General features: G+C 38.9%; 2 protein-coding genes across 12 annotated transcripts in view; both read left to right on the top strand.

Annotated features, from left to right (window-relative positions):
* The window catches only part of LOC149610136 (glycine receptor subunit alpha-2-like), a 157,682-nt gene extending 156,513 nt beyond the window's left edge, over window positions 1-1,169 (top strand). For all 6 annotated transcript variants that reach the window (XM_089858975.1, XM_089858973.1, XM_089858972.1 and 3 more), the window contains one exon: window positions 246-1,169. In XM_089858975.1, coding sequence (XP_089715101.1) covers window positions 246-416 — 171 coding nt within the window. In that variant the 3' untranslated portion in view covers window positions 417-1,169. The remainder of the gene's footprint in view (window positions 1-245) is intronic.
* Window positions 1,170-2,345: 1,176 nt separating this feature from the next.
* Window positions 2,346-25,396, top strand: LOC149610135 (glutamate receptor-interacting protein 2-like). Of its 6 annotated transcripts, none has more exons than XM_089859169.1 (19): window positions 2,346-2,853; window positions 17,591-17,668; window positions 17,932-18,003; window positions 19,781-19,844; window positions 19,926-20,071; window positions 20,136-20,295; window positions 20,355-20,500; window positions 20,573-20,723; window positions 20,798-21,213; window positions 21,269-21,458; window positions 21,518-21,735; window positions 21,799-22,017; window positions 22,083-22,227; window positions 22,289-22,487; window positions 22,612-22,774; window positions 22,846-23,197; window positions 23,248-23,587; window positions 24,859-25,001; window positions 25,084-25,396. In XM_089859169.1, the coding sequence occupies exons 1-19, from the start codon at window positions 2,817-2,819 to the stop codon at window positions 25,223-25,225; spliced, it is 3,381 nt and encodes a 1,126-aa protein (XP_089715295.1). In that variant the 5' UTR covers window positions 2,346-2,816; the 3' UTR covers window positions 25,226-25,396. The 6 variants fall into 6 exon arrangements, with proteins under 6 accessions (XP_089715295.1, XP_089715298.1, XP_089715293.1 ...); XM_089859167.1 differs by lacking the exon at window positions 2,346-2,853 and adding an exon at window positions 5,996-6,695; XM_089859170.1 differs by lacking the exon at window positions 2,346-2,853 and adding an exon at window positions 10,658-11,068 and having other exon boundaries at window positions 22,657-22,774.
* The last annotated feature ends 89 nt before the right edge of the window (window positions 25,397-25,485 follow it).

The following is a 25,485-nucleotide window of genomic DNA, read 5'->3' as shown; positions in this document are numbered from 1 at the left end:
GATTAACAAATCCTGTAAGATTCCATCCCTGTTAGTAAATTACTTGCTTAAACCCCTGGAGGAATCTTCCAGAGGTTTAGGCCTAGGCTTTGTTAATTTAATAGTTAATTATTCATGCAAATATGTGTATTAATATTATCGATTCTTGCATTGTTGTTAATGGTAACTATTGATTTAAGCCCAAGGCAATTTTAGCTTGAATATTCCCGGTTTAATTGTCTTCTGACGATCCATTTCTGGTTCAGGAGAATAATACCAGAATTTACAATCTGCAACCGAAACTGGGAGTTCCGTCCGCGGCTCAAGTTCGTCGTAGAAGAGCTCTTCTAATTGACAAATTTTCGCGAGTTTTATTTCCAATGACTTTCGCGATTTTAAATATTGCCTATTGGATATATTACGTCGCTTATAATTGAATTTAAACACGTTATTCTTACGATCTAAATCGTATTAGAGCTCCCCCTTTAAAGAAAAAAGAAAATTAAAAATAAGCCTGAATGATTAAAATAAAAATTAAAAAGAAACAGTGCCTAATAAAATATATTAATTAGAAAAAGTTAATTAAAAACGTAAAGTTGGGAAAACTCTCTTTTAAAAACTCGTAGTTTGTTTAAAAGCTATTTTTACTTGGTTTTTAACTAATTAATTATTAAATATTAACGACAATATTCAAAATATATTCGGAAACTTTCAAATTAAAAACCCGAATTATTATAAAAAATATTAAGAAAAAAAAATAATTAAAGATAGAAAAACAATTCTTAGACATTTTAAAAGAGCACGTTTTTAGTTTTAAATTAATTAATTAATTAATTAAAATTAAATAGCTAATCAATTAAATTTAAAATGAAAATAAATAGAACTGTATTTCATGATTAAATTTAATATAGCAAATTCATAATCATTAATTGTTATTATAAAGGGGTAGTAACGTTTAAATTGAATATTAAAATCGAAAATTTGCGATATAAAAAAATCTCTAACTTTATCTGGAAGAGAACGACAGAAGTGACGTCATCGTGTTGTTACGGATAAACTGTCAATATACGCTTCGAGAGGGCGACACTTTTTAACCCTACCAAAACCTTATGTTAATCAAAATTAAATGCCACTACCCCTTTAATCAAAATAAAATAAATGTTTTTATGCTATTAAAATATTTAAAGATAGTATTTAATATTATATTTGACTTAAGCTGAACTAGATGTCGCTGTATCATTGTTTATATTTTCTGACTGTCCTCCCCCCCCCATGCTCTGCACGGCAGAGGGGAAAGGAGAGGGGGTGGAACTATAAAATTACTGCTAAGTTCCGATGGACAGTTGGAAGATAAAATTTTAAATTAGTAGTTAATTTTGGTTTTAATGTGTTTTTAATTTTTAGGAACCCTGTTTGCTGGAGAAGGCAATTTTATGGCCGATAAAAATAAGGATGTCACCATGTCTTTTTGGACCTCGGAAATGTCATCATGACTTAATTAACAAAAGTAAGAATAGTTAATTTAGTTTAGTTTGTTTCGTTCTTTCTAAAACTTCTTTTTGTGGCAACTTTGAACCCACATTACTTGTTGCCTGTTTCATGGTACATCTTTAGGGTCCGTGTATAAAAAACCCAGACATACTTGTAGCCTGTTTCAGGGTGCAACTTGTTTCCTTTACCGTGTTGGAAAAAGGTCGGATTTACTTTTAGCCCATATCATAGTGCACTTTGACCCTTACTGTTGCCAATTAAAATAGAGAGAGCCCAGACATACTTGTAGCCCATTTCACGGTGTGACTTGTTTCCTTTACAGTTGAAAAAGCTCGGGTATACTTGTAGACCATATCTCAGTGCACTTTGACCCTTACTGTTGTCAATTAATGTAAGGTAGAGTGGGCCCAGACATACCTGTAGCCTGTTTAACGGTGCAACTTGTTTCCTAGTGGAAAAAGCTGGGATATACTCGTAGCCCGTATTACAGTGCACTTTGACCCTCACTGTTGTCAATTAGTATAAGGTAGAGAGAGCTACATGGCGTTGGTCATCGCTACTGCCCTATTGTTGTTCAGGGAAATATTTCAAGGGGGAAACCACACGTTGAAATCAAGTTTACAAAATGTCTGGATTCTGGAAGTCCGTTGAAGTTAAATGAAGTCTGAAGTCTGGCGAGTAAAAATTTTATCTTTGTTGCGTGTTTCCCCCTCTCGCAAAATTCCAACAAACGGAACAAACGGCAATCGTACATCTTCGTCATCCTGTTTCTCCGATCCGTCTGTAGACTGATATATTCGTCGTCCATGCACGTAACCACAAAGAGTTGCCTCGTGCCGTGCTGTGAGTATATAATGAAGGGCAGGACACCCCCGCTACGGTACCAAACCCAAGGAACGCTAAGGAAATATGCCTTTCTGGCAAAACTGTTTCTTTCCCCCCACTATTTCTGCATAACATCCAAAAGAGGATAGACCAACCCGGAGCTGCTGTACTCTAGGCCTAGTTTGTAAAACTCCCATAGAAAGAGACTGCTCACCAAGTTAACCGGCGGCGGCTCCTATCTAAGTACTTTCAAAACATATCCTTTTGTTCCTAGCTGAGAGTGCGTGAGGCCGGTTCTCTCCGTACAAGTATACCGGCACTTCGAAGGACTTCGGTGAATTTAAAATGATTCATTAAAAATATACTTAATGGAGCTCTGAGTGGCGGAACAATTCATCTAATTAAGTCCCTTGGCGGTGATAATTGGACCGGACCTTTATAATCTTGATTCTGGAGAATTGCCCGAAACGTGGATGCTATTAGCTTGTCAAAACAATCTTTGGCAATTTACTTGAAGATTCATGAGGATCTTTAAGAAATTTTCGTCCAATTTTTCAGGTAATATATAATTTAATTCATTTTTATCGTAACCGATTGTTCAAATCATGTGTGTTTTTTTCGTATTTAAAACATCTAAGCCTAGTTTGAAAAAGCCCGCTAACCCTAACTTTCATTTCGGGCCTAATTATTCATTGTTAAGAAGTAAGTAAAGAGTAAGGAAGTACGTTCCGGAATATAAACAAAGTACTTGACCAAATCATGTCCTAAGCCTAAAAATAGGCCAAAAATAGACCTGGTCGTTCTGCCTAGTTTAAATCCAAAAATAGCTTTACGCCCTAGCATACATAAGTAAATAGGTTTCCTTCCTTCTTAGTTTGACCCCAGAGGTCTTGAGGTATCAGTCAAACGTCAAAAGGTCGGAGACATATCCGGATAGGGGGAGAGAAAAAAATCTTGCCTTAAATTAGATCATCACCCCTCCTAAAAATGTTGGCATTTGACAAACGACTTGGCGTTTTCTCTATCTCTCCTTGAAAAACCCCCTCTTAACTCTCTCGAAATATAATAGCACACTTGAGCTAGTATATTTTTTTCAGAATTTAAAATGTTGAATTTTAATCCTACCGAGACTTAAGTTAAGAATGAAACTTGAGAGAGAGATAGAAAGAGTGTACTTTCGTTTTATGTCCCAGAGGTTTTAGTACGAAAAGACAATGAATAACTTAACCACGCGTAGATATATATCCCATAATCCCACGCGATATGAAATTACATATCTCCGTATAGTTACACACTTCTAACTATATATGTATACTTCCGGGAATTTCACGTGAGAATAAAAATAGGCTTAATTTTTTTATTACAAACCGTAGGCTACTGATTTACGACGTATAAGTTTTTTTCATTTGGTTCTTAGGTACCCATTTTTTACCTCAATTTTTGACATTTTTGGTTAATGGAACGTCGCTGGTACTGGTCCATTTTGTCAGGATTCAGGGACTTGCAATTTATTTCGCGGCCCTTTTTTCTTTGGGACCCCAAAATATAGATTTTTGTCTGGATTCATATAATAATTTAGGCTTAGCAATGGATCCCACTTCCTTAGTATTTTTTTTTAAAGTTTTTTTTATCATAGTTTCAAACTAAAGCGAGTAATTTAAATCTATAATTTAATCTCGTTTGTAGTTAATAGCCTTTGACTCTGGTATCATCTTACCCTGAGAAAGAACCCTCTTAAGCGAGCCTCGAAGATATAGTTTTACCATCCCATGTTTTAGACTTTAGGCGTTGAGATTTGTCTATCGCGATATTGTCGACGAAGAGAACATGGGTTTTATTTATAAATAGAAACAGTAGGGGCTGTAGTCCATGAGATCTTTGGAAGTTACCGTAGAAAACCCCCTTAACCCATTATAATTTCGTCCCTTTTTAAACGACCAAGCCGCTCAAATACTAGGAAGAAACAATTTCCCATCCGATGATTTCCTATGGAAGTTTTCTAGCTCCCGTTCGCGCGTTTTGTAGGACTCCAACCAACTCTATCCGCGCTTAACACGTTCTAATATATAAATTTACTTCCCTCAAAGGCAGCAAAAGAGTGCTAAGCCTACATTTGATTTTATACCAAGTAGATTGACAAATAAATGTTTTAAAATTAACCTTTGACAGATTTAAGTTTAACGTAGAAATAAACAAGCTTAGGTTCTTTTCCGAAATTTCTTTTTTTAGATCTCGAAAGTTAATTTTTTGGTAGCTGGTAAGGGTAGCGTATATACGAAATAATTTGAAACTGAGCTTGTCACGCTGGAACGATCCTAAAAATGTTTACACGCAAGAAAAGCTTAGAGAGAGAGAGAGAAAAAATTAAGAAAGATGCTTTTTGGGGTGAAACCGAAACGAATTGAGAGAAAAATAACTCTTGGTTGGATGAGAGAGAGAGAGAGAGAGAGAGAGAGAGGAAAGAGAAAATTGTCTCCAGAAACAAATTTTAAGGCGGTACGAACAAGTTAGGTATCTATAACCTGTTACAAGTTAGGCCTTCGTCTATTTGAATGTTTTGCTAAGCCTTATAAACGCTGATTTCAAATAGACCTATTTTAAGGCCTAAAGCGAATCCTGTCACCAAGATTTCCATTTGAGTCTTGGATTAGCGAGTAGGTGACAAATGAGACAAGTCACAAGTGTTGTAGGCCTAAAAAGTAGGCTTAGACTATATGGCGCCGAATTTCTTTAGGCCTAACCATTTGTGTTTTGTTTTCTTAACCTGCCAATCAAATAACGTTCGCGTGAGGAGCATCAGGGGGCTGGTTGGTTATGTTCTAGTATAAATAGGATCTCTTGTTTTTTAAGATTCTATTTTGAACGCGCCATTTTGTGTAGTATTCGGTAACATTTTTAGGCTTAGAGAATCGGAAGAGAGAAAGACAAAGTAATTCTTTCGTTCCTCTTCAAATTGAAATGAAAACGTAAACGTTCATCGGCTTCCAACAGGGGAAATACCTTTGGAAGGGCGCCAAAATAAACTTTAATTCGTTATACGCGTTTTTAAAACAACTGTTAAGATTTTTATGCCCAGGCGCTAAATATTTGGGATGGGACTTTAAGTGACTGATGACTTCCGGTTCGTTCTAAGGAGTAACTGAAACGGAAGTAGCGTAATGTTGTGGTCAAAATACCTAATATCATTCTATAAAGCAAGTCTTAACGTCTAAAAATAGGCTCGTGTGGGATTTAGAAATCGAGAGTGACGTATAGTGACGTTAATTTGTTTACATTCAGTCACGTGGTTCCGCCCAATTCCTTTTTATTTTATTTTGGGAAGTAGTCGGTCCTAAAAACTTCGCTTCCACTTAATATTGAGTGTTAGGGTCTGTCACCTCGCCACTGACAGATTAAAGGAGAGATAAAACATAAGATAAATCCCTTTTTTTACACTTTCTCTTTGCTCTCTTTCTTTCTCTCTTTCTCTCTCTCTCTGGGAATAAGTCGGAAAGAACTAACTTTGAAATAAATCTAGTTTCACTCAAGAGTCAAGATAATCCCCAAATTAGGCCTAATTAGGTCTTATAAAAGAAAGAATGACAAAGAAGTTTGAAATAATAGGCTTGAGAAAGGTTTAGGCGCCAAAAAAAACTGCTAATAATCATGATTGGTTAGTTTTTTAACGTGTCGGGAGTCGTGGCTCGTGATCTTTCGCGCCAAAAAGATTTTTAACTGAGTAATAGCAGCTCCCTGCCTTTGGGTGTCGTAGGATCTATGGAGAGATAGCGTGAAGTGTCACCGCGCTTCTTTATTAGTTTATTGGTTTAAAATGTCAAATTGTCAATGTCGGTTAGTTTCCCGCCTTTTCATTAGAGAAAAATAGGCTAAATTAGTAACATCTACCGTTTTTGCGCCAAAAATGTAGGAATAATCTGATTGGTTAGTGTTTCGGGTTATAATGTCTCGTGACTTTTTCCCGCGCGCTCTCTTTCCTAGGAGAGAGAGTGAGCGAAAAAATAGCTTTTTCTCTCGGTTCTCTCTGGCAAGGTAACAAAATTTTCGATCCTTCGCGCTATGCCAAAAGCCAAAGCCGGCTTTCACGGGGCCCGAATCTTCGTCTCCTCTTTTAAACTTCGCCAAGTACCGTTCCGTAGCAAACCTCAACAACCTCTATGACACTCTTTTTCCCCGAGTTTCAACCATGTACGCGGTTTTCTAAGTACAAACCGGGACTGTTTTAGGCCTAATTACAATTAATATGCGTGTGGTGGCTACGCCGAAAGTGACTCTTTACCCGAACTGTTCAAGTACTTCCGGTCGTTTGAAATAAACGGATATAGCTGTAAACCAACCAACCAAACCTACGCAGACAATGTCCAGCTGTTTTAAGAGTCAATACAAGACTCGCAGCAAGTACTGTGAGTACTAAACCTTTTTCTTATATGTAACTTCAGTCACTTTAGATCTTGAGTACTTGCGAAAATTTCAACAAAAGCCTATCATTTGAAGTAACCTTTCTTTATGTACACTACCTTTTATGGCTTTCAATTCCTACAAACCCATTTTAAGGGAAAACTAACAGAAATATCGTGTAATGACGCGAATTTGATTGGGTGTTCCAAAATGAAAGGGTAATCAAAGGATCGAAGTACAGTGGGATGGGAAATCAATTTTGAGTTGTAAATGTAACTTCTAAGACAGATTTTGGCCTACGATTACAGGTTTTGATTGGAGTGTTTTACGGATGACCCCTTAAATTTAAGTAGGAAGCTGTTAAGACAATGATTTCTAAATTAAGGGGTCATCCATAAAACATTCCAATTGTAACTTGATAACATGGAACTTTTAGTACAAAATGTCATAGAAGTTACATTTTTGATTTAAAATTGATGTCCCATAGAACCCATCACTCAACTTTTATTTGAATACTTCTTTTAATGTATCTCTGGTCTGGGTTTTGGACCAAGGCTTTCTTGAAGTTATGGACGGATCCGTAGGCTCTCAACAGCCGGCTCTTTTTAAGATAGCTCCTCATTCTCAGAGGGTATAAGAGCAGAGATAGATAGTGAAAGAACCGGGGGTTTATTTATAACTTGAGTGAAAACTACTCGTATACTTATTTTTTCGTCAGGAGTAAACACGACACTACATTGCGTAAAAGAGATCGACCTCTACCCCAATTCAAGGCTTTTTTACGCGTTTTTATCACTAAAACTGAATTAACTCGCTTCAACAACGAGTAAACACTTGTAATAGGTTACTTAATAAAATATTTATTAACTTAGAAACACTTTAGGCCTAAACTAGCTCCATTTTGATATTTAAAGGGTTCCCCGTGTGTTTTTCGCGCCTCTTTCATACCCACCTTGACCACCCTATGGTCAATCTATGTTTTAGTTTATAATAAAATCCGTTTGTGGCGCTAGTTTCAATGGCGGGTAAACATTTTATTTAAATTAACTAGGTATTATGTAATACCTCGTTGGGAATAAACACGACACTACATAACGTAAAAGAGACCGACCTTTACCCAAATTCAAGGCTTTTTTACGCTTTATTATCATTAAAATTTAATTAACTTGTTTCGACTACGAGTAAACACTTGTAACAGGTTATTTAATGAAATATTTATTAACTTTGAAACATTTTAGGCCAACCCGCTCCATTATGATATTTAAAGGGTTCCCCGTGTCTTGCACACCCTCCCTGCTGGTCAATCTGTGTTTTAGTTCTAATAAAATCCGTTAGTGGCGCTTGCTTCAAAGGCTGGTTAATATTTTATGAAAAGTTAAGAAGGTATTACATAATTTATTTTATTAATTTTTTTCCTTATTCGTTTTTAAATATAACCCAGAATTATATTTCTTTTAAAAAAAACCGGTTTTTGATATCAAAATACAAATTTAACTTAACTTAAACCCGATTTATATTATATTCCGAATCACCTCGATTCTAAGGTCAAACATTTTTAAAGAAAACACACTTGGGAAATGATTTTCGACGACAGAAAATGGTCTATAATTAGAGCACCCTTTTCTGAGCTTATACAACCAATAAGAAGTCTCTTTAATTTTGACGTCATATCCTGTATGAGATCTTTACTTCCCAGACACTGTTTACTTGTGAATGAAATGTAAAACAACATGAATAGGTTGATTCATCAATATATTATGGTTTAGGAATTTTCTGGGGGGGGGGGGGGGGGTTCTGCAACAAGTTTATTTTATTTGTATTGTTTACTTTGTATTTGTTTTAGCTTTTAGAGTAAGAAAGTCAATATGAAAATCCACGTATCTGTTTTCTGTTCACGACCACGACCTGATTGGTTGTTGAAGCCCATTCGTGACCAGATCCAAATCCTAACACTTTTGAATTAACATAATCCCACCACTGGATATCTAATATATACAGGGTGTTACTGTAAGGTCTGTAGGAAATTAAGGGGGATGTTCTTTGGACAAACGATTTCGAGTCGAAAACGTTATTTCTATGATGTTTTTCCGTCCGGGGCACGGTTTTCAAGTTAAGATTGTCCAGAGTATTTTATGAACGACCCCTTAAATATTATTATGAAACTGAAAGACAATGATTTCGTATTTTAATTAAGGGGTCATCCTTAAAACCATCGAAACGGTGACCCTGACCGCAAAATGTCATAGAACCTACTTACTTCTTTAAATCGTTCAAATAACACAGCCTTTAATCGCTTACATACCTTTCATAAACACTCTGTACTCACCATAATGTAATGCTACCCAGACGAAAGATGTCTCGCGGTTTAATTAAACATAATACAAAGTAGATAAATATATAGCGACCGGTTTTTTTTCTGAATTAATTTCTTTGAAATGAAAAGAACATTTTTTTTCTCGACTGGATCGCTCGTATCAAAGCCTTATGTCGGTTTTTCGTGGTGCAAATCACTTTGCGTAATCGGGGGTACACGTAACGTTGAACCTTCCACTTTGATTACTCGTAATTTGAGAGTGATTAACCCCTCTGATGAGAGGCCGAGCTTGAAATTGATGAAACGTATATTAATCATTTTATATAATCCCGACTTTTATAAGCTTGTCAAAAATCAAGGCCACCACTAAGTATTTAACACTGTTTTTTATTCCATGAAAAATATCTTTACAATAACATGAAAGGGACTGCGGTAAACGAAAGAATTTGATACAGAATTTGATTTAATAACTTAAAACTGAACGCGAGGGTTAGTTTCAACTTCTTTTAAACTTTAAAGCATCGATACAAAAATGAAGTTACTTCTTACCTCAGAGCAGCTTTAAACAATTAATTTCAAATTAAGTTTTTTTTAAAATATCTCATTGGTTTTAGGATTTATTGCGCTTGCTTTTGGGAAATAGTTGAGAGGGGCTCCAAAGTTTCCTAACCATGATGGTGCATAGGGGGCCATATAAATATATATATATATACTTAAACTAGATTTTGATACCTGATACCACCAAAACCCTAAAGAATCTTCTCCCCCAAACCTTCTTTTACATCTACAAATCACCTGTCTCGTTTAATGGATAAAATTTACCCCGAAGCTACATATTCTCCGCTATGTACGTTTACAAATCATTTTAATCCCAAATTAATAAACGAATCAGGTACGCGACATTTGACCTTTTCCTTCGGTCCTCCTTGCAGTAGGTAGCTGTTGTACAGTGTATTAGAAAACAAGACGACGCTGTGTCACGTTTGATACCAGACGTGAACCCGGCGTCTGATGACGTTGCAAGATCATGTAAAGAAATATATGATTGAATCACTTGATCTTTGTGTGGCGAAAATATGGCTAGAAACCCCCTTAGTCATTCCCCTAAATCCCAAATAGAACCCCTGAAGTCTTCCACCCCCACATAAGTATCTTAACACCGCTGTTGAAGTAATTCATTTGGCTTGTAATAGAGCCAACTGACATTGGCTTCCAGTATAGGGGTTTTAAGCCTAAAAACACCCAGACGCGAGTTCAGGGTAACATTGCCTCTCCTCTCCGGGTTAGTTTAGACCCTGATTCTCATTCTCAAGCCTCCCCTAACTTGTCTCGTATGTCCCTCAGTTTCCCCTAGCTAAATTCCTCGGGGGAACCAATGTAACCCCGGACCAAGAGCCGCTGCAGCTAGACACGCGTGAAGATATGACGTGAAACTATTGGCTGAACTTACATTTTGGTCCTCAATGAAGTATAGATAGGGTCCTGAGGAATTTGTTTCCTTGGGTTTGTTGAACATTCAGACAGTCCGAGGACGGTGCACGGACCTCGCGGTATTCTATAGGATACCATTTCGCGCTCTGTTGATTGTGTCCGAATCTTTCACGTTTATTATGTCCAGTTGTCTACACTAATATCTCGTTGTTATGTTGTACAATGTGTTTACCATATGAAGGATTAACATCGAGTGCTGTTGTGTAATTTGTTTTGTGTTGTGTTGTTTTTTCATGACGGGACAAACGCGTAATAGCAGTTATCCGGTCTTGATTGTGTTATAATCTACGAAGGATTAACGTCGGTGCGGGTACTCTTTGGTTGGTTTTAGATAAACGGCAGTTCATTAGTTTCGAGTGTGTTTAATTCTACGAAGAGTTAGTATAAGATGCTATTACTATACAATGACGTTAAAATTTAATTGTTAGAAATGGAGGTGGTTTTGGTTAGTTTATTAGACGCGGTTAGTAGATGTAGTTTAATTATCTCGTTATTTTATAATTATGGTTTGGTATCGCGCCATTAAACGTTGGCTTCTGGAATCATCTTTGAAATACCACAAAGGAATTAGTGGTGAGATAAAAACACATAATTACAATTAAACCCCCCTTTACTATTTGACTTTCCCACGTTTTCTTCAATTTTTTTTCTCTTATATTTCTTTAAACACTTAAATTTTCCCATCAGACGTCTTTTATTTGTTTGCGACTTTCTTAAGCCCCTTTCAGACAATTCAACTTTTTGACTCATTTAGATGAGTCACCTGTTATAATGAGGTCAGAGGTCAGAATTGGGTTAGCCAATGGGGAGCTATGACGTGGTAAAGGACTTTGATCTCACGAGGTAACCTCATATGGCATAACGGGATAGGGCAGTCAGTCATGAGCTAGCTAGCATGCTGTACAGTCGAGTCCAGAATAAAGTATCTTTTAAACTTAAACTATAGTATTTAATGTCAAGTTATTAACTCAACTTAACATGGTGATAGAGTTGATCGCCATTTCACACGCCTCGTTTGCTCACTCACTCGCTTTTGTCTGCTGATTCACTTGCCAAGGCCCACTTTACTATGGCCTCCATCACTTGCCCTAAAGCTTTCGAACCAGGGATAGATCCCGCTTCGTCTTGGAAAACTTATAAAGAGGAGTTCGGTTATTTTGCTGCCGCTGCCAAACTAAATAGAGAAACTGTTCCTACTCAAGTAGCCACTTTCCTCCACATACTAGGAGCCGCTGGACGCCGTATATATCATACATTGGAGATACCTGAAACAGGGGATGATCGCACAGTGCCTATAATACTTGCTGCATTTGATCTCTATTATGCACCTTATCAAACAGAGGTATTTCATCAATACGCTTTTATTACGTCTCGACAAAGCCCTACACAAACTTTTGACGAATTCTACACTGACTTGAAGACCAAGGCCCAAGCATGCAATCTCGGACCTCAACAAAATCCTTTGTTACGCACTATGATCGTCGCTGGCATCCAGAATGAAGAGCTCAGACTACAACTACTAAATAAAGGCAATGCTCTGGACTTAGACACTGCAATAATCATGTGTAAGGCGCATGAAATCACCAATTCTCAGGCTCGTGCCATGTCTACTACCACAACACAGCCTTCGGCAGCAAAAGAATTCACTGTGGATGCTCTTAATCGACACAGATCCACAATAAGACCGCGCTTTAGACACAATCAACAATCACAAGAATTGCAACGGTATTCTTCTCGCGGCAATACTGCTAATTATCAACGTCCACCATTTCACCGCAGTGACCCAAACTCTCAAAGCTCTCATCGTTCCAATTATCAATCCGACCCTCAACGTACGACACGACCTTGCCAAAATTGCAACACGCAGCATCGATATCAATCATGCCCAGCCAAAAATTCCAAATGTTTGAAATGCCAACGTAAGGGTCACTGGGCTACCTCATGCCGCTCAACCTACAGTCTACAAACATATCCCATCGAAATGGACGACTCAAATGACCAATTCTCATCCTTTGACGAAACTGATCAGTATTACCAAGATTTCCAACATGAAGATCAAACATACACTACGTATAGCATCAGTATTCATCCTCGACAGCGTCACTCAACTTCACCCACCACGGATCTGACATGTCTTTCGACTGCCGCTACATTCAGATGCAATAACCCTGGTGATGAATTATATGACGAACTTTATCTATTTAACACTCGACATAGATTCAAGCTAGATACTGGCTCGCAAGTGAATCTAATATCAAGAGGGATATACAATTCTCTACCATACCAGCCCCCTCTACGTCAACCACTCTACACCGTTTCCTCCTATTCCGGACACTCAATTCCTATTGATGGCGTTGTTGATCTTCCTAGCATGTCGGGCACCGCCTACCTACCAAATTGCCCTTTCTACGTTACGTCACACAACCATGTACCCATTCTTGGAGCCGTTACATCACAACAACTGGGGCTAACACAACACACTTCCACACCATTGGGTCCGCCACCACAAATAAGACCCAACACCGCACACACTCATGCAACCTTCATAGGAACTCAGCCCAAAGATATCGCAACAACACGATCCACTATAAATACTGGCACAGCGACAGAACTCATTGATCAATATCATATGATCTTCGATACTGTTGGTAAGCTACCGGCTGAATATGACATCAAATTAAAACCCAACATTGTACCTATTGCATCAGCATGTCATAAGATCCCTCATGCATATCGTGAAGCTACGCACAAGGAACTGGATCGTATGTTGAACCTTGGTATTATAGTTCCTGTTAATGAACCAACTGATTGGGTTCACCCTATCGTAGTCGTACCGAAGCCAACAAAACTACCTAAAGCTGACTCGACTCAGGAAGTTCGTATTTGTCTGGATCCCCGGAATTTAAATGGTGCCATAAGAAGAGAACCCTATCCTTTACCAACCACGCAAGAAATCTTTGCGGAACTAAAAGGTTGCACAGTATTCACCGTCCTTGACGCTCAAAGTGCCTTTTGGCAAATTCCACTCACTGAGAACAGCTCGCGCCTTTGTACATTCGCGACGCCACATGGACGGTACCGCTTTAAACGACTTCCTTACGGCATCGTCACTGCAACCGAAGTCTTCCAGCGTCAGATGCGAGATATTTTCCCCGCTCACGAATTTCCTAATGTCCACATCTCTACAGATGACTTTTTGATAGCAACGTCAGACATGAAGTCTCATTTAACTGTACTTCATAGCATCCTAGAACGTGCCAAACAATATAATTTACGATTCAGTAAACGAAAAATGCAACTTGCGGTATCACGCATCACCTATCTTGGACACCTGATCACAAATGAAGGAATCCATGTGGACCCTAGGAAAGTTGAAGCCATTTGCTCACTCGCACCGCCTCAGGATAAGAAAACACTTCAACGTTTCTTAGGCATGGTAAATTATATATGCCGTTTCATTCCAACATACGCCGAAGACACGGCACCACTCAGAGACCTACTTAAACCGGATGTACTCTATGAATGGACATCAACACACCAAAGACACTACGACTCGCTGAAGACAAGTATTTCATCAGCACCAGTACTTCAATTTTACGACCCTAAACTACCAAACGTTATCTCTACAGATGCCAGTCAGCACGGAGTTGGTGCAGTATTAATGCAAGACAACAAGCCCATCGCATATACATCCACGACTTTTACCGATACACAATCAAGATATGCGCAGATTGAGAAAGAGTTTCTTGCCGTTATTCACGCATGTGAACATTTTGATTTTTATATTGCAGGCACCCAAGTAACAGTAGAAACTGACCATAGTCCGCTCCTGGCAATTGTAAAGAAACCAATGACTCTATTGTCTCCACGACTTCAACGCTTACTTCTGCGTTTCTTCAGATATAACCCTAAGCTGGTTTATGTTCCTGGAAGCAGGATGTATGTGGCCGACGCTTTATCCAGGGAACCTCTAACGGACTGCCAAATAAACACTGACATATTGGATGGCCCACATACAGCAGTCTACACTATAACAACGTTACATACATGCGCACTGGACAAATACAAGACTGCAACTGATCACGACCCAGTCTTAGCCCAAATCCGCGAATATATTACAGATGGCTGGCCAAAATATCGAAATCAACTGACTCCAGAGGCCACTACATTTTGGCAATATCAAACAGAACTTCATGAAGAAGATGGATTATTATACAGAGGGACAAACCTGTTGGTGCCTAAAGCTCTTCAGCAAGATTTATTAAACCAAGTTCACGGCGCCCATCACGGGATTAACGCATCAATTGCCAGGGCCAAACAACACGTTTTCTGGCCGAACATGATTGCCGACATTACATCATATGTTCAAAACTGCACAATCTGTCGCAGTAGAGACCCGATGAATAAGAAACAGCCACTAACACCTCATAGCATACCACAATATCCCTGGCAAACTGTAGGGACTGATCTCTTTCAAGTCAATTCCAAGCCTATAATCTTAATGATAGACTACTATTCAAAATATATCGAAGCTAAAGAACTAAGACTGACCAACGCACAAGCCATCATAAATTTCATGAATCCACAATTCGCAAGGCATGGAGCACCTCAACGATTGGTATCTGATAACGGTCCACCCTTTAATTCTCTTCAATTCAAAGAATTCCTTCAACAATGGCATGTCGATCACGTTACATCAAGTCCATACTTCCCACAATCTAATGGAATGTCCGAAAGAGCCGTACAAACCATAAAAAATTCTCTTCACAAGGCACAACAAGAAGGGAGAGACTTACACTATGTCCTAATGGAGTACCGGACAACTCCCAAAAGTAATGGTTTATCTCCGGCCGAAATGCTGATGGGACGGCGTTTACGTACGCCATTAACAACGCACATAGATAAATTGAAACCACACTATCCTACAAGACGCATTGATGCAGGGTTGCGAGACAATAACGCAAACATGATACGCCAATCAAATCATCGTTCATCATTACCACCTTTATATATTGGTCAGAAGGTTCGTTACTACGCGGCACCCCGTACATGGTTACCCGCAAGAATAATTGCACATGCTCAAGAACCACAATCATATCACATTCTGACAGCGAAAGGTCAAAACTTCCGTCGAAACAGAATACATCTGCGTCCGGACTATAGTCAAACGAAAACTAACCCTACTATAAAACCAATAACGGCTAGAATTCAGATACCGATGTACCATAACGCCACAGCAAGGATTGGACAATTTCCAGGACAGAACCAACAATCAACGCACCAGACTCGTGTTCAGCAACATCCAGGACAGAATCAACAATCAACACACCAGACTCGTGTTCAGCAACAATATCAAAATCCACAATCACAACAAACGCAACCACCAAGTTCAGCACAGAACCACACAACCCTTATAACACCACCACAACCTGAACCAACTCGAGATGAAGTAGCGGTCACAATTCAAAATATCCTGGAACCTCAACAAGTACCTACTGTTCCGAAGACATTCCAGATTCATAATCGCATTCAACAACAAACCTCGCTTACACCAAGAATTGAACCAATCGGAACACAGTTCACCAGAACTACAATACCCGGAAACTCACCTTTTATTCCCTATCGGCAACCCTTCCCGCAACAGCCCATACAAGAAGAAACTATACCCAAACAAATAAACAATCAACAAGAAAGAAAACATGATTCAAGAGTACGTCGACCTCCACAAAGATACTCGCCAAATTAACGAACAATTAATAAGTGCTTAGTTTAAAAAACAGGCTGTTTTATTCTCTGTTTTGTTTTGTTAAACTTTTAAAATTATTACTAGACAGGTTGTTTTTATTTGTTAGACTTTTAAATTATTACTAGAAAGGAAGGATGTTATAATGAGGTCAGAGGTCAGAATTGGGTTAGCCAATGGGGAGCTATGACGTGGTAAAGGACTTTGATCTCACGAGGTAACCTCATATGGCATAACGGGATAGGGCAGTCAGTCATGAGCTAGCTAGCATGCTGTACAGTCGAGTCCAGAATAAAGTATCTTTTAAACTTAAACTATAGTATTTAATGTCAAGTTATTAACTCAACTTAACATCACCTTGAGTTGAGTAAACTAGTTGAGATGTGTGAAGAGAAGTTGAACAAGTTGAATCCCCAAATTGAAAATTGATGACTGACTCAACCTTTTGACCCATCTAGTTGTGTCAAAAGTGTATCGTCTGAAAAGGCCTTTAGTTGAAGTACCTACGCTCGAATAAGTTTAACTTTCCCGTGAAATTTCTTTTTTTTTTATTTATTTTTTTTCTTTCTTTTCATGGAATTTTGATTTTTGTTAAAAACTTGATATCAAAACAATCGTACTTACGAAAGAGTGAATATATATACATTTTTTTTCTTTTTTTTTTTTGCAAAAATGGCAAACTATTGAAAATGAATCTGGCAAACTTTAATACTCTGTCAACTTTGTTATATTTATTACTTTTTCATGTATTTTTATTGATTTTGAAACGGCGCAGCTGTTGATAACAATTCAAAGACGATAGTTTTCAACTTAAGTGTGTATTAGAATCAAAGGCGGGAAGCATTGGGTTTATATCAAATTGGTTTTAGATTAAGGTATATTACCGATTTTGGTCTAATCTTGGTTGACTTTATTTTTTAGGCTTAAATTTGGCCCATATTTCATCCAATACTTTCGACGTGAATTTAATAATTTAATTTCCCCTCGCGTATGTGTGGTTTAGACTTAGTAATTTGTTATTAACTTTTGTTCCCTTTTATTTTAATAATCAATATACAATTACATTATCGTATATTGTTATCTTACGTAACGCTCGAATAGTTTTAACATAATTTTAATTTTAAAATACGTGATATACCCTACCAAACTTTAATTAAAATTATCAGTAATTTACAATCGTAATAACAGAAAATTATTAATTTCTGATTTTATCATTATTGAAAACGAGAAAAATTTTACATGTATATTATAATATTACCCCCAATTGAAAATCCTAAATGGACTCCTTATATGTATCGTAATTAGAAGTTTATAACTAGATGTAAATATATCTCTTCTTTCTGTACGTGTAGGGGAAGACGGGGGTCCATATGGCCGAATTCCGGCCGATCTGGCCCTGGCCTTGGATAAACGATTAAGCTTCATTAGTGGTAAGCTTAATTACCTAATTTTAAAAACCAAACAACAACAAAAAAACAACGCCCCTGTTATGTAACATTAACAAAGTGTGTTTTATTTTTGTTTTATAATATTTTCTGTTTTTGGAGTGATGAAACCAATTTTAAAATTTTAATATACCCAGCTGCGTCGTACTGTATATATCTTAAATTAACACTCACTATTATGCAAAATGATCACGTAACGAACTTATTTATTTTGTATCTGTCTTTCTTTCATAATAATCTTTCGCAAGAGGACAAGAAAGGTGTATCTGTGGTGGAATTAGTTAAACGGGAAGGCAGTACACTTGGCCTCATTATATCAGGTACGTATCTTCAATATATTAATGGTAGATATATGCCTTTAACTATATTAATATCTATGGAAAAAATAACACTGAATGCCGCTACGCTATCCCACCGATGCGTCTACTCACTTCCTGTCTTTACATTTCGCACAGCGCTGCATTTTTTTTTTATCTAGTGATAAATCAAAAGATTCTTGACTTTCCTAGTCAGATCTTTATCAGTTACTTCTCTGTATAGTTCTAAAATACATTTCCAATTTGCTTTCAATGAAGGAACGATCATTGTACCTATAATGTAAAGTGATTTCTTAGTCATAAATGTTATACTCGGATTCTTATAGCATCTAGCACTTGGCACGGTACGTCTTTGCGTCAAGGATTGAATACTTGAGGAATATATTTCGCGGTGTATCTTTCGAAAGATTGGTGAGGTATTAGCAGAAGGGAATGGTAGACGAAGGATGACACTCTGGGTCCTCGTAATGCTTTGGTTATGTAATATGATTCTTCCCTGGCTCGTGCGACTTTTTGTTTGCTCTCCTGATCAACAAACTTCTTATGGGCATCGCACCGTGCTAGGGTGAATTCTATAACTGTTTGGTATTTACTAAATTCTCAGCAATCAACCCATAAACCTTGATTGTCTTGACGTGGGACAAAAATCCTCAAGCGTATGCGCCTTGACAAAAGGGTTAGGCGCTAATGGAGTAATGATGAGGGAATTATTTATCGAGTATTTGATTCGGAATAGTAATCTGGCTCCAAATGTTAATGGATGTTGGGAAGAATCATGTTACAATTACCCCTGCCGCTTTGTGGTACACTTCTCTCTCGAAGAGAAGTATTATATACTTCTGGTATTAGTAGCCTTTTGGCGTGCTTTTCTGATTTTTAAATACTTCTTGAAGAAGTTAGAATCCTCCTGAGATCCCAGAGGAAATTCTTTGATTAAACGATGTCTTCCCAAGCCCATGACTTAACTCTTAGACGGCTGCCGTCACGCCTCCTTCAAAGACATATTTATATTTTTGGACCCTTTCTCCTCAAAAGAGTCAATGAGACTTGTCCCTGAGTAATATGGTGGAACACCATAGTAATAGTGTAACTGTCACTAAACCTTGTCCCCGCAGTATCCAGGCACGGCTAGGGAAATGACTTTAAACGTTTCGGATGAGAGGAAGATGATATATTATAGCACGTGCACTATGAAATACACCATCGTAACCTCAGGAAGTTAAGTACGGTTTCCTTTTAGAGATGGAAGGGTATTACTCGCGCCATTCTTCATAGCCTTCCTTCGACTCAGTCCTCAACTACTTTTATCACAAGTTTATAAGCTATGTTCCATAAGTATAACACTACCTATACTTCGTAATGCTAGAGACTTGCTGAGAGTAAGTTCGAGAACGACATGAGAATTGACTACACTCAGTTAGTTTTGCAGGACTTCCATCTTCCTATTTAGTCTGTACTAAACCTTTGACAGCGCCTCAACAGGCGTTGCTTTCAATTCACTTCATGACAAGCTCCAGTTTGTATCCAGTGACAAACTTATGGAACATATCTTATGAGCTAATGCTTCTATTCAATATGGTTTACAAAGACTTTTATTAACCTTTCTATATCGTTGGATTGGTCTCCGATTCGAGCTAGCCATTTGACCTAATATACCTTAACCAATAGTCTAGACGCAAATTCCCATTCAAAAATTATCAAGTTAATTTTTATGAAACTGAATATCTAATAGGGGCAAGAGTTAATCTTTTAATCATGATTTAAATTGATCTTGTTTTAGGAGGAATTAATCGAGGAAGCAGACCAAAAATCTCCAACTTAAGACCAGGAAGTGTAGCTCACAGGTTGACACCTAATTAATCATTCGCCCCCCCTTGATGTAAATAGATTAGTTAAAATTATGTCATTATCTTTTGGTGACGTAGAAGCGATGCTTTGGCGGTAGGAGACCACCTGGTCGCCGTTAATAGTATTAGAACGGCTAGATTAAAGCATGAAGAAATAGTTAATCTGTTAAAAAACGCCGGGGATAGGGTCACTTTGGAGGTCGAGTACGAAATACCAGATTCCAGTGAGTTAATATTAGTCTAATTGTAAGTACTTGAGCTTTTAACAATTGGTTGTCGTTTTCTTAGCTGAAAGTTCACTCTGCGCGTGTCCCAAAATAATACAAGTCAAATTAGAAAAAGAAAACGGTAGTTTCGGTTTCACATTAAGAGGCGGAGCTTGCCCTGATAAACTGAAATGTCGACCGTTGGTCATCACTCACGTGAGACCCGGAGGACCCGCTGATAGGTTAGAATTATTATATTTCCTTATCTATTATTTTGAAATAACAAGTGACGTTTCTCCAGGGAAGGAACGATTAAATCCGGTGATCGTTTATTGGCAATCGATGGCCTCAATTTAAGTAGCGCTAGTTTGCAAGAGGCCATGGAGGTCCTGAAGAGTGTCGAGAAAGAGGCCATAATTAGTGTAGAGTACGATGTTTCCTTAATGGGTACGTCGAGATTGCTTTATGCGTCATATGAGCTGAGTACTTGTGATGTTGTCTCATGATGAGTAATTGCAGACGCGGTTCGCAACGCGTCTGGTCCACTTTTGGTGGAAATTGACCGTGCACCTGGTACGCAGTTGGGTATAACTTTAACCAGGATTCCCGGTCAAAGAGCGGAAGGTCCTATGGTGATTGAAAGCATCAAACAAGCTAGTCTCGCTGAAAGGTAAAATTTTATAAATCCAAGACGTTTGCAATCGTCGAACGTTACTTGTTTTCTGAAGCGAAATTAATGCTTAGGTGTGGAGCTCTTCACGTTGGTGATCATATTCTCGCCGTGGACGGCACTCGAGTTGATCATATGACCCCCGCGGAAGCCATTCAGCTTCTTAGAACCGCTGGCGGCTCGACGGTCAAGCTGGAGCTACTCCCTGTCAGTCAAATGGTCACTAGGCGAAACCACGGACACGCTCACGATCATAGCGGAATGCGCGTGGCCCACTTACCCTCCTCGGGACCTTCTTATAATCCTTACAACACTTTATCCTCGTACGGAGGACATTCCTCGTCGTCTTCCGTTTGTTTTCCAACCACTTCCGGTTCCCCCGGAGCTACTTGTACCTCATACGCGGTGACTCAACCGCACTCCCAAGCAAAAGAAAGACCAACGAATTATCGAAGGATACCAAGGTTTCTCCCAGCGTTTCCTTCTACTGGTAATTAGAGGATGACGCAGATTTTAATGTCCATCTGACGGCTAACTCTCTATAGCTTCCTTATCTTCGAGCGCCGCTACTGCGGTTCTCAGCTGCGGACAATTATGTCATACCGAAACGACGGAAGTAATTTTACACGCGGACCAAAGAGGGTTTGGTTTTACCCTACAAGGCTCGAATTTTGCTTCGGACATGGGTTCGCATCCTGTTATAAGTCAAATTGATCCTGGTGGAGCCGCGGACAGGTAAATGACTACCTGATATTCACAGCTACTTGGAAAGTAATTAATCGTCCATAATTCAGATGCGGCGTCGTACAAATTGGAGATAGGCTTATCAGTGTTAATGGTCAGTCCACTGAAGGTTTATCCTTGACGGAAGTGGTACAATTAATTCAACGATCCGCTCCAAGAGTGGTTTTACTGATCGAATTTGACGTGGCCGAATCGGTGGTACCAAGTAGTGGGACGTTCATGGTGAAATTGGCCAGGGGAATTGCGGGACTGGGGATCACGATTACTTGTAAGTTGTTCTTGAGTTCCAACAAGGCTTTCATCGCTTACCTATCCACCTTATTTGGGACAGCTGCGAAGAATAGGAAGGCCGGGGAACCTTTAATCTTATCGGACATCAAAAAAGGAAGCGCAGCGCACAGAACGGGTACTTTACAACCGGGAGACCGTCTATTGGCCATCGATTCCGTACGAACTGACCATTGTACCATCGAAGACGCGGCCGAGATTTTACAAGCTTGCGAAAGTGGTGTGGTCAAATTAAGGATAAAGAAAGACGATACGTTTGCTGGTAAGTTAGGCTAAATTCTTGTTAGATGAAAATATGTTAAAATAATCTCTTAAACATTGGGAAAGACCCCGATTCTTCCAGAGGAGCCGTAGTATTTACAGTGGAACTAGTCAGACACGGAGGTCCTTTGGGTATTACTATTTCAGGGACAGAAGAGCCATTCGAACCAGTTATCATTTCTGGTTTAACCGACGGAGGATTAGCGGAAAAGTAAGTCTAAGTTACTTACTCTATTTCAAAGTACTTGAAAAAAAACTCCTGGTGCTTTTAGGACTGGGGCATTACACGTTGGGGACCATCTTCTAGCCATAAACGGTTGCAGTTTGAGGGGGAAACCATTAAGCGAAGCCATTCTTCTACTTCAAAATTCGGGGGACGTGGTTACTCTTAAAATAGCCAAGTTTCCTTCACCTAACAAAAAGGGCCAAGACAGTAGCGGAGATTCGTCCAAAAAGCAGTCCTCCGATGCGGTATACATCTGTTTTTATTTAATTACCATAAGGTCGTAACTTAGGTTCCGTTAAAGCGTGATGCTTACGGAATGTAAGCTATGAACTTATGCGGTTACTGATGGCGGCGGTTGGGGCCGCGCAGGTCACCGACCGGGAGAACAATTTCGTTTCTCCTTACGTCAGCCAGCCATTGCCGAGCGTCGACAGCGCCGTGGAATCGTGGGACAGTTGCGGACTCGACTTGCTTTCGGGTCACGAGTGTTCCAAAGGGGAGGACCATCTTCGACAGTTTAACACAGACAGAGGTAAGACATACCTTAATACTTCTACTTATAAATCGCTCAACCGTTTGAATGGCATTTTCTTGAAAACCTAGATTCGTCTAGTCACACCGAGAACGCTTCGAATTGGTCGAAAGTTGAATGTCGAAGTCAAGGAACCGAACCACGTTGGGACCCTCAACTTCCGGGAGACGAAACAGCGGCACAATCCGAAAAACTACCTCAACTCTGGGACGATTCTAACTACGTATCGCCTACCTCTGGCCGCGACGATACCGCCGATTGGTCTCGCGTACTAGAAGACCTTGAGACCTGCGGACAATCTCAATTACTTCGGCAAATCGAACAGAGCATCATGGGAAGTCAAACCTCACTTAGAAGCCCTACACCCACCAGAGTTTCGGTTGAATTTGACGAGGTCTTACAACGAGCAACGGCCAATCAAAGGTAAGTTAGTGTCTTTTACGGCAATTAGATGCTGATTGTTACGCTATCAGGGATGACGGCTATCAAGACGAAGGAGACGATAGCAGTTGTCAAACGACCATGATTTATTCCGTCAATCGACCTAGAACCGAGGAATTGGATCGCGGTGAGGGCATGAGACCAAGTACCGAGGTCGGCTTTTACCACGATCCATCCGGAACAACGTACGGCAATGCACCGGTATCCATCGAGGTATATCGCGTCACTCTCTTCAAGGATAAGGTCTACGAGGACTTTGGTTTCAGTGTGTCCGATGGTCTATACGAAAGAGGTGTCTTTGTCAACAGGATACGGGAAGGTGGACCGGCTGACCAGTCTGGAATCCTCAGGAGATACGATCGAATATTACAGGTCAGAGAAAATTTACCTTAAATTTGTCTACAACGGGAACCAAGTCATCCTTAAGGAAGTACTTGGTCGTATCTTATGGCTTATACTTTTCTTTAATCCATTTTTTTTTGTCATTTTAATTCCGCGCCGTTCCTGTTACCGTTTAATATTTCGTGGCCTAGTTAAATTAAGAGTTATTTATTTTAGAGGTCAAGTGTCGGTGGATTATTGTTGCATTTAGGTAACGGTCAGGTCCTGTTCCGCGCCCATTAGCTACCGCGGAAGTTGACACACTTAGACTTCTATAAATCGGGGCTAACTTCAAAGGAGGAAGAAAGGGTTAAGATACTATCGCATTTCGCTTCGCTTATAATTTTAAAATCGATGAAAGTGAAAAATGCGGGAAACAATAATATAGAACGAAAACCAGTTTTTATTTATTAAAAAAAGAGAAATTTAGCTTGGTATTAAACAGTTTCGAAGATATGAATAATTTTTAGAAAACCTGTTCTCCATATACCCGTGACGAGAGTCTGGGTTTATTGGTAGTTCTCCCAGTTAAAAAAAATTACCTGATTTCTACAATTTTTGCCCAATTACCTAAGTTAAGAAGAACGAAAACAATTTCTTCATAGGTAGTTTCTTAATATTATCTTTAAATTTAAGGCGTAGACAGTAATTTCCCATAATATTAGATTAAATGAGCCTAGTTACAAGTAAACTCTAAAGGTGCATTTTCATGCTCGCTAGTAGCGGGCAAATCCGGCGTAAGCTTTCAAATTTCGCGGGCATTTTTGACAGCTAGATTATTTGGATTTCCGCTTCCGCTATACGCGTTTTTTATTTTCATGCTTGCTCATTTGTTACCAGATGGCGCCATGTCTGTGCGGGGAGGCCAAAAACTATATTTTAGATTCGCTCTGAATGGCTGAAATAAGTCACGTGGTGTTGAGCTTTAGCGGATTTGAAAAGCTAAAGCGGGAAATATCTGTTTCGATTTGATCGGCGCGGAGAGAGAAAATCCGCTTAAGCTTTTAACTTTCAGCGGAATATTTCTGCTTTCGCGAGCATGAAAACGACTCAAGCGTGTAGCGACAGCGGATTTTTAGTGTGTTTTGCCCGCTACTAGCGAGCATGAAAATGCACCTTTAGAGTGAGAGGTAAATGTATTTCTATTTGTAGAAAGAGAATAATTCACGTACGACGGGCTTCAACTTATTTACGAGGAAATTGTATCTAAATGGTTTTTTGTGACCTTGAATAAATTAGGCTTAATGATTTTGGCTTGACAGGTGAATAATACGAGGACGCATGCGCACGACTGTTGTTTAACAGTTCCCTTGATCGCCTCGGCTGGAGATTGCATTGAACTGGTCATTTCTAGACCAAGTTATTGCAATGGAGTAGGTCGAGAGGGTATGAGACCATTTTTGAGGTGAATATATCAACCCTAAATTAGGCTTAGATATTAGGCTTAGCACGTTTCGTTAAAGGGTTTAGTGGTTTTAATTTGAAAGGTCGGGTAACAGCGACGATAGTAACCAATCAGGTGTGACGACGCATCCCTGGATGGACCAGAGTGACGTTGAAGATTGCTCTTCCCCGATTCCAACTTCGGCCAACGGAGAAAGTTCTGGCCTGATGACCAAGACGCTATAATTCAGACTACATCAAATAAGATATAAATATTTCAAGAAATTGAACATTGTGTGGAGTTCGTTTTCAAATATCATTTTTCATCAGTTTGTTTTTATGGGTTTTTTTTTAGCGTTAAGCCTAAATAATGTATAGATTATTTACGAGGGAATAAAAGTATATAATTTCTTTGTATTTCGTCTCTTTCTTTATAATTTATCTAAAAATTACCTGACAAAATCCTTCTCTTTGTAAAGATGGGAGAGCTCATTCGTAATTGAAAA

Source organism: Phalangium opilio, unplaced genomic scaffold (genome assembly GCF_054372755.1).
Source record: "Phalangium opilio isolate 3A_F unplaced genomic scaffold, DU_Popi_V2 ptg000329l_1, whole genome shotgun sequence".
In the NCBI taxonomy this organism is placed as follows: Eukaryota; Metazoa; Arthropoda; class Arachnida; order Opiliones; family Phalangiidae; genus Phalangium; species Phalangium opilio.
Note: the sequence above shows the minus strand (reverse complement) of the source record. Positions and strands in the feature narration are given on the sequence as shown.